This window comes from Cibotium barometz, chromosome 6 (assembly GCF_041138505.1).
Source record: "Cibotium barometz isolate CiBa-2024 chromosome 6, ASM4113850v1, whole genome shotgun sequence".
Taxonomy (NCBI): Eukaryota; Viridiplantae; Streptophyta; class Polypodiopsida; order Cyatheales; family Cibotiaceae; genus Cibotium; species Cibotium barometz.
In genome coordinates, this window is record NC_141051.1 from 22,630,650 (window position 1) to 22,640,765 (window position 10,116).

Genomic DNA, 10,116 nt, shown 5'->3' on the forward strand with positions numbered 1-10,116 from the left:
GTCATTATCATCATTAATACCGTCACCATCACCCTTCTAAATCGCTGCTAGATTGTCATATTCACCTGCAAGCTTGTGAGAGCTTCATGGTGCCAAAGCAGATCATCAATGGCATGACAATGTCTAGCTATTGTGATCGTTTTTCGATTAAGGTGGATAATCATCATGTTTATGTTGGTGATCATTATAGAAATCAGGCCGCTGGTGGATCTTACATGTTGTAGAAGAACTCCCTCTTTGAACTTAGGAAAACACTCACCAAAAAAACCTCTAGCAAAAGCCGACGAAGAACCCCCGATAGTAGATGGCAGTTTGTCCATCATGCATCCACACCAAATATTCGATCAAGACAATTTAATTACCTGGAAGATTTGGCTTTAAATCCATGGTCAGTTGGACGGCCTCGATTTTGGTAGTTTTCTCCGACAACGTTCCCAACACGACTCACGAATCTCCAACATTTCTTATCACCAATTGTTTATCCTAATAACCAGGCAATAAAAAGAAAGGGAAAGCCACCGCCGTCACCGAATCGGTAGCCATGAAGAGTGGCAAAAGAAATGTGCTGTTGCAAGACAACACCGAGAAGGGGGGGTTATGGGGTGTCATGGGCACGACCAGGAGATAGGCAGCTAGGCCCAGAATAAATGCATGAGAGGATGGATTCATGATTGGTGTGGAAGATAGATCTACACAATGCATATGCAATGAACCAATCAAATGAATGTATGTAAGATGAGTCTAAGTGTCCCATACCACATAGGTGCGTTGCATATACACACATAGGATGGTGAAATATAGAAGACATAAATGTGTCTGGAGCAAGTATATGAAATCAATATGATGTCCCATACCACCAGATTAATTCCATATATCACTTCCTTCAGAATAGAAGTTTGAGGCGGCAGAGTGGCTAGTTTCCTTTGAAACTTAAATTCCAACATAAATTTTCTCTATGTGAAAAATTTATTTAAGTTAATGAATTTCAACTAATCTTAATAAATGAGATGTGATAAGATGTAAACGGGATGCGATAGGATGTGAATGGATGTGATAAGATGTAAATGAGACGTGATAAGATGTAAATGGAATGTGATAGGATGTGGTGTAATGAAAATGAATGTGGATGAGATGTGAAGTAAATGGATGTGGATGTGAATGATGAGATGAGAATGAGAAGAGAGGATATGTGAAAGGGTGAGATGGGAAGTAAATAGATGTGGATGTGTATGTTGATGAAAATGGATGTGAATGTGTATGTGAAGAATGGATGTGGATGTGTATGTGAAGAATGGATGCGGATGTGTATATGATGAAAATGGATGTGAATGTGTGTGAAGAATGGATGTGGATGTGTATGTGAAGAATGGATGTGGATGTGTATGTGAAGAATGGATATGGATGTGTATGTGAAAGAATGAATGTGATGGATATGAATGAATGTGATGTGATGGATGTGAATGGATGGAGGTGATGTAATGTGAAATGGATAGATGTGAGTGAATGAGATGCGGTGTGAATCGGGATGTGAATGAATGAGGTGATGTCATGTGAATCGGGGTGTGAATGAATGATATGGGATGTGAACGGATGAGATGTGATATGACGTGAATCGAGATGTGAATGAATGAGATGTGATGTCATGTGAATCGGGATGTGAATGAATGATATGGGATGTGAATGGATGAGATGTGATGGGATGTGAATCGAGATAGATGTGAATGAATGAGATGTGAGGTGAAATGGATGTGATGTGAGGTGATGTGAATCGGGATAGATATGAATGGATGAGATGTGAATGAATGGATGTGATGAGAGGTGATGTGAATCGGGGTAGATATGAATGGATGAGATGTGATGAGAGGTGATGTGAATCGGGGTAGATATGAATGGATGAGATGTGAATGAATGTGATGTGATGAGATGTGGATATGGGCTGCTAGCACCCCAAAATTCGTTGCACCGAGGGGACAGGGATCTTTCAGCTGGTATCAGAGCAAATTGCTAAAGTGGATCAACCGAGAAGCCAAAAATATCAAAAATTTATGGAGTAATAGTAAAAAGTTGAAAATGTGTAATGAAATTCATACAAATTGATATTCGGACTGATTAGTAATTGGGTCTTCAGATGGAAGTACCGCAATTGCATGGAATCCCTAACTTGCTTGAGGCATAGACATGATGGTATTTACCTTATAACTCCAAGGACCGTGACTACCTGTATATACCGAGGGTATAACTGCAGCTCTTTACTGGCAATATATACGAGTAAATCTAAGATCTTGAAATTATAAGCAAAAATGCTATCCAGATGATGAATTCGAATGTAGTTGATATGATTTTAAAACTCTGGTTGAGAACTGATGAGTTGATTTGAATTCTGATTGAAAAATGATGATTCCTGAATTTTGGTTGAAAAGCGATAAGCTGTGCAAAACCACAATGAGGATGAATGGGACGAGTCCCTATGATGATGTTCGTAACTAGAAGAGGCGGGCAAAGCAGTAGAGGCATCACATGCATAAGAAGAAGATGAAGCAGCGGTTCAAAAGGGTGATGGCATTAATGATGATGGTGGCGACGATGGTAATGGCGATGGTGGACGTGGGTATGATGATGGGAATATCCATGACCATAGTGCCAATGGGGATGGTGTTAAGCTAGTGCCAACAAGAAAGGGTTCTGAGAGAGAGAGAGAGAGAGATAACTGTGCATAAACATATATAGCAGTCTATTGCCGTTCGTTTTGCCAGCCACTATAATATAGTAGTATAAGTAGCAAGCCACATATCCATCAATGCCATGCGGCAACTTATGATTGGGTATCTTGACAAATCAAAATTTTTCGTCATGCAAGTTCACTGGTGTGTGTGTGAGTGATAGAGAGCAAGAGGAATAGGAATGTGTGCATGTATATATGTGTGTGTGTGTAAGAGAGAGAGAGAGAGAGAGAGAGAGAGAGAGATGTGCCTAAGAGAGAAAGATGCATGTCTTTGTTTGAGAGAGAGAGAGAGAGAGAGAGAGGCTGCCTATGTGGGTGTGTGTGGCTTGAGAGAGAGAAAGGTAGAGGGAGGGAGAGAGAGAGAGAGAGAGAGAGAGAGAGATGCCCCTAAGAGAGAAGTTTGCTTCTCATGTAGTAGATACCATCTTTGTGTCTTAAGTGATTTCAATGTGTGATTGGTTATGCCTTAACAAAGTTGTCTTTTTTAATGGTGTGCTTAGCTCAACCTGTTGGAGATGGGTCTTGACACTAGTCTTTTGAAGGGCATGCTGCGACAAGAGTGATTTCAATGTGTGTGATTGGTTATGCCTTAACAAAGTTGTCTTTTTTAATGGTGTGCTTAGCTCAACCCGTTGGAGATGGGTCTTGACACTAGTCTTTTGAAGGGCATGCCGCATGTGTTTGAGACAAGAGCGAGGAGCAAATCTCACAAGATATTTTCAACTTATTGTGGAGAGGGAAAAGAGCCAATTATTATTATTATTATTAATTCCGAAGTGTCACCCACGAAAAATGACATGTAATCGGCATCTTTTGCAGTGTGTTTGACTTAGTACTGCAAACGATGCGTCCGCCGTTTGGGGCCTTAGCACGTGAGGTTGCTGCCGGGGTCAACGCCGAGGATGGAGCAGAAGGACTGGTAGCGGGTGATGCGGTCCTGCTGCTCCGCCTGGTTTGCGGAGCTGCCGCACTCCAGGCCGCCATTGATGGCGTTGATGGTGGCGCCGAAGCCTTGGCCGTTCACCATGGCATCGTGGCAGGTGGGGGACTGCTGGGTCATCCAGAACCACAGCGCCGTTTCGAAGGAGGTGGTGGGGTCCTGCGCGACGATGCCCGGATTGTTGATGCCGTCGAAACCGATGGCCTGGCCGGCGGCCTGGTAGTTGTAGTTCCTGCAGCGGCAGCAACGATGATGAGCAGTGGACGGAAGGATTATAATAAAGCACAGACACATTTAATTGGGCGGGCGGCTGATTGAATGGGCGCGGCTGCAGCATTACGTACCATGTGAGCTGGAGGGGTCCGCGTCCATAGTACTGCTGGCCTGATGCACAGGGCGCTGAGGAATCACAGTAGGTGGCCTTGTCGATCTCCTCCACGTAGCAACCGCCTGTGGGAGTATCGAGATCAGCATAATTAGAGATGCTAATTGAGGTATCGATAGCGTCCATGCGCCCTAGCTAGGGTACATGGGAAGTCAATACTACTTACTTCCTGTCTCGTGGGCCACGTTGGCAAAGAAGGCCGCCAGCTCTTGCTTCTGGACGTCGGAGCTGCCGGTGTTGCCGAAGGCGCTGTAAGTATTAGCCGCAGCGATGAAGCCGTCGTAGGTGTAGAAGCCGTTGGAAGGGCAGCCTGAACCGCTGTTTTGCGAGAGGAACTGGGCGAACACGCTGCTTGTCACTGTGCCGGAGACGCCAGACCCGCCACCGCTGCTGCAAGGCCCGCTCTGGCAGCCGGCTCCGCAGTAGTCGTCGGTGCTGCCGCAGTAGCCATACTGGCTGCAGCAAAGGTTGTTGGCGCACACTGCGTTCCCGCCCTGGCTGCCACATTGCTGCGCCCAGCAGCTGCAGTAGAAGCCGGAGCACAACAAAGCCAGCACCAACACCGTGCTGGGAGCGCCAAGTCCCATATCGGTAAAGCCGAGTAGTTGATCTCGAGCAGAGAAACTAGAGCACGCTCAAACTACTTGTGTTGAAACGCAAAACTTCTTGGGTGTGGTGGGCTAGCTAGAGCTGCCTCCTAGTAGAGAAAGAGGAGAGTAGTGGGGGGGGTGTGTGTTTGTGTGTGATGGATGGAGCGCAGGAGGGGCTCTTTATAGGGTGTCACTAGATCAAGCCGCGACAAGTTCAACCGTGAGCGAGAGAAGCTCGCTTGTACACGTTGTCCCTGCGCCAGTCAAAAAGGCGATGCACGCGGCTTTGTCCACTCGGAGTTTGAGTTTTCCTACACAACACTACTTCGTGTATGACACACACACACACACACACACACATGCGGCAACTTTTGAGCACAAAACAACACCTTTTCAATCAAGATGCCCCGGGCGCGGCTTTGTCCACTTGTCTCACACTTTGAGAAGGTTGGTAGCTGAAGATTGGAACTGTGATACATCATACATGGACGATGCAGAGTGGCATGTGAAACTATCCAAGCTTGTGAGTTTTCATTGTACGTGACATTGACTGCAACACAAAATCCTCCTGCACGTCACATAAAAAAGGCTTCCCACTTAGCCAATCAAAGGGAAGAGTTGAATGGACACAAGGCATGCTAGTGAGGTCAATGGTGATGGTGAGTACATGCACCTAAGTGTATCACATGAGTTCCCCAAAAGGAGTTTTATAATTCATAATATAACACCAAAATGGCATGTAAGATGGCATCTAGGGAGATACAAGGCTCTATACTAGTTACATTCTTGTAAGAGCCTCATAAAGTTCATGCTTAGTTAAAGCTTCTTGGTGGACAAATTCATGTTTCTCCATATCCAGCCCATGAAAGTTTCATGTCTGTGATTTACATAATTTGCAAAGAAATCAAGCTCTCTAGGCCTATTTCTGCACATGAAGTGTCAATCAAGCTCTATAGTAGTTACATGATCAAGCCGTTCTTGTAAGAGCCTCATAAAGTTCATACTTAGTTAAAGCTTCTTGGTGGACAAATTCATGTTTCTCCATATCCAGCCCATGAAAGTTTCATGTCTGTGATTTACATAATTTGCAAAGAAATCAAGCTCTCTAGGCCTATTTCTGCACATGAAGTGTCAATCAAGCTCTAGTGGCATTCCAACGGGCTTCCCATCATATTGTTCTTAACCATTGTAATAGGGTAACTCAAGCTTTAGGAAATTTGGGTGAAGAGTTTCTTTGCAAGAAGGAAGAAACCCCATAAAATTCTTACTAATCATTGCAATAGGGTAACTCAACCTCACATGAGTAAGGTAAGGTTTCAAATCTGGCCAAGTTTGCAAGGGAGGGATAGAAATAGCACAACCAGCTCTAGCACATATATGACTGATGCCAGCCCCAGTAGCCCACCAACGTGATAGGAAAGACGACACGAATATGAAGATCTGGTAGTAACACACGATACCATATATCGTCATCTTTCCATTGTTTTTTATGCCTCCCACACCACTCTCTATACAATTAAATTGCCTTTGTAATGCTTGTTCCTCCCACCATCCCACACCTATTTCTACACATGAAGAACCAATTAGAGAAATAGAAGCCACATGTTACTACTATGGTGGAAAAGTAGGAAATTTGGCTGGATATTGGCTTCCCAAGAAGCTTTCCCAAAGGAAGACACCCTAGTGTTGTAACTCAAACTCTAGTGTTGAATTTTAAAAATATATCCATCTTTGTAGGGGAGGGTAGGATTTGCAACAACCAGATCAGGAACTCTTTAGGAAAGACGGTGCGATTACGACGATCCGGTAACAACAATATGGTATATTGCGTCGTCTTTTCACCTTCCACCATCCCACATTACTCTATATCTAGTCAAATTAGACAATGCTTGTTTCTCACGCCACATATGAATGTCTGAAGATATAGTATGTACATATCATGTTTTACCATATCTAAATCCAAAATGAAGCAAGTTTTTATATGAGGTCATATTTGATTCTGTGTTTGATTGACAGGCTTAGCTTAGATGGTTAGAACAAAGAAAATAGTAAGGAGGGTTGGACCAAGTCCAAGGTTGGCAGAGAACGCAGCAAGTGAAAGCGTGTTGTCAGAGCAAAAGTTGAAAAAGAGAATCAATCAGCATGTAAATGCCCCAAAAGGGATAAGGAAAGCCCAGAAACATATCGAGTTACTCATACCACCCAAGCTTAACTTCATGAGATTTGTGACAGATTTGTGATGAATGGAAGCTTGGGATGAGATTGGCTGGCAATGCAATATGTGGCCTTCAAGAGGCTACAGAAGATTTCATTATAGACTCTTTTATTGATAGTTACATTTTTTCTACCCATGCACATAAGATCACTCTTATGGATAAAGACATGCACACCTGTAGGCTAATAAGATACAGATTTGAGAAGTTATCGCATCCTATACCATTGAGTGACCCCAGGGCATTCAATATTTTGAATGTCCCACCAGCTAGAAAACCTAAGGATGCAGGTATTAAGATTGAGAATGTTACCCATGATAGGCATACCCATTGAGTGACCCCAGGGCATTCAATATTTTGAATGTCCCACCAGCTAGAAAACCTAAGGATGCAGGTATTAAGATTGAGAATGTTACCCATGATAGGCATACTAGGATTGTAGATCAAATAAAGACTAAGAAGGGCAAAGAACAGATGGCTGTTAAGGAAGAAAGGAGAGTTGATGAAGAAAACATAATGGGAGATGAGTTGATAGACCTTAAAGAGAAGAATCTACAAGATTTAAAGAATGTATCTGGACAACTTGTTGTTCATGTAAAAGATTTTGTTGATGGTGCAGAGTATCTTGATATAGCATCTTCAGACATGTATATGCTATCAGAGAGAAATTGATAAATAAATGATGTTGTGATCTTGATATCTCTTAAGTATGTAAGCTATCTTTTTTGAAAATTTATCTACTAATTTATTTTTTCAAGATAACTACCTAATTTATCCTCTTATTTGTTTTTTGTAGGCTTCTTTTGTCCACCCTACCCCTAGAGGCCTATTTTGCTATTTTTTTGCTAGACCCCATAGTCTATGTTTATGTAAGAGAAACATGCACAAATTTTGCAAGGCTGGAAGAATGGTTGAGGAGATGCGACATTGAAAAGGTGCAATATATAATTGTATCTTATAATGAAAAGTAAGCATTTTATTTTAAATATGTTTTACTTTGCTTTATGTCTTTTTATACATCTCTATCAAAAAAAATCTTTTGTCTATTTTGTAGGAGCCATTGGAGTGAATTATAATTGATATCAAGAAAATAAAGACATATTTCTTGAATTCCATTCTTGGTATGCATGGAGAAGCTAAGTTGTAAGATTTAAATTTTAATAGAGATTGTGTTTAAGATTCAATGTGTATTAGATTGAATAATTTATGTGGTTTGTTATTTTGCAGGGCATCTAAACACATAATAAGCACATTAGGAACATTCCATTGTCCACTCCTCGAAAATACAACTCCACATCAGTTTTTCATTTTGCGTGTAAGTTATAATAATATAAATGATAACTTTTAAGTTTGTAATAAATCTTTAGTTAAAAGTCTAAACAAGGACTATCCGATTGCTATAGGTTCCATTACAAAGTGATGGAAGCTCATGTGAATGGAGAGTGGTCGCAAACACATGGAGATATATGCAATGAAAATTTCTAGCAGACATATCAAAAAGAGTACCTGTGAGTATTTTGATAAACACATCAAACAGAGTAGCTGTGAGTATTTTTGATAAACACATCAAACAGAGTTGTAAAAAATTCAAATAGTTTCCTTAAACTTCTATATCCTAATATATACTAAGGTTTTGGTCATGAATTTTTGCAGTTCACAACATGTTATACAGACACATACATTTGGTGGGTGAGAGAAAAGGCAATCAAATTAATGCTTGACAATCATGTGAATCTTCCCGCAGATCCAGATTCACCACCACCATCAATCCCACCTATGATGAGAGAAAAGGCAATCAAATTAATGCTTGACAATCATGTGAATCTTCCCACAGATCCAGATTCACCACCACCATCAATCCCACCTATGATGGCAAAGAAGCCATCGAAAAGGAAAGGACCTATGATGTCTTTGTTTAAATTCGGGAAGAAGAAAACGACAAACGCAGAGAAGGAAAAGGCTTCTCGAAAACAGAAAAAATCCAAGGAAAAAGAGGCCAGGAAAAAGAGGCCAAGTCAAAGAAAACATCCAAGAAATCAAAGTCCAAGCCGACTGTCAGGCATTTTTTTGAGAGGTATTCTGGGCTTGTGTACATTCTGGGCTTCTGACCATTCTTTGGGGGAGAGAGAGATATGCTTAAAAAACATTTTAATTTAAGAATAAATGGAAACTTTATAAGATTTATCACTAGAATTAATTAGAGAGCTTCAATTGCATTAAAGAGCCATTCAATTGCATACTTCTCAAGTTTGAGAGGGGTTGAGAAGTGAGAAACATTTAGAGATTAAGAAAAAGATTATAAATCACACTTTACCTACTATTTTGCTTGATTCTTTAGTCCTCTAAGGAGAGACCCCCAACCAATCAATTGGTTTAGTATGTTGATGAAGACTCCAAAGAAGGTTGAGGAGAGAGAGAAACGCCATTCTCTCCAAATTGTAGAGGATTTTTAGAGGATAATAGAAAATATCATTATTTCAGTATAATACTCGCATGGTATAGTTCACATATTTTTTTACAAAGGGCTAAGGGTTTATTTATAGATGAGGGAGGCCTCTAACCAAGTCCAACTAGTTTCTAGAATTTTTCAGGTTCAGTTTGGCTGAATTTGGACAAGATTAGGACCAGTTTGGCTCCTTTTTTTATTTGGTTTGATCCAAGAGAGAGGAGAGATAAAAATATCTTATTATTTTTTAGTTTAAAACTCCTCCACACATGTGAAATAGGCGCCTCCTTGAAGAGCCCCCTTCTCCTTACCAAGGTATCAAAAATGTATCATTATATCCAAAATATCTCATTTTTTTAGTAATATTCATAGTTTTTTACTAATAACCCTTGTACTCATTCAACTCTTCATCTTATGTGGGCATTTACTCATTTTTTGGGTATTTTTCTTTTATAAATTGGATTTATCTCCTCCCCACACTTGGATTGATCCTATTGGTCCATAGGAACCTTAATTGGACCACAACCCAAAAATTTCAGAAAATCTAGACTCTTAGGCTAAGGTCCTTTATACCTATTTTCAATTAACTCCAATTGTACATTGGAAAGTTTTTTTTTTGAATTTTTGTTTCAAGAAAGCCATTTTAGACACTAGGAAGATTTTTATATCCAAAAATATCTCAATTTTGGATTACCTCCCTCTAGATATTTTCTCTCTCTAGGCCAAAACAGGATAAAACAGAATCTTTCTTTTATTTCAGAAAGGGGAATAATTATAAGATCAAAAGGGGAGGTCTTTACACCTGTACACCTCAAAAGCT

The 10,116-nt window shown here is 40.7% G+C and overlaps 1 protein-coding gene across 1 annotated transcript; it reads right to left on the reverse strand.

Annotated features, from left to right (window-relative positions):
- Positions 1-3,464: 3,464 nt before the first annotated feature.
- LOC147637526 (endochitinase 4-like) lies at positions 3,465-4,791 on the reverse strand. The gene is made up of 3 exons (XM_086799312.1): positions 4,214-4,791; positions 4,007-4,112; positions 3,465-3,894 (listed from the first exon to the last, which is right to left on the reverse strand). Exons 1-3 carry the CDS (start codon positions 4,632-4,634, stop codon positions 3,588-3,590), a joined length of 834 nt encoding a protein of 277 aa, XP_086655438.1. The 5' UTR covers positions 4,635-4,791; the 3' UTR covers positions 3,465-3,587.
- Positions 4,792-10,116: the final 5,325 nt, after the last annotated feature.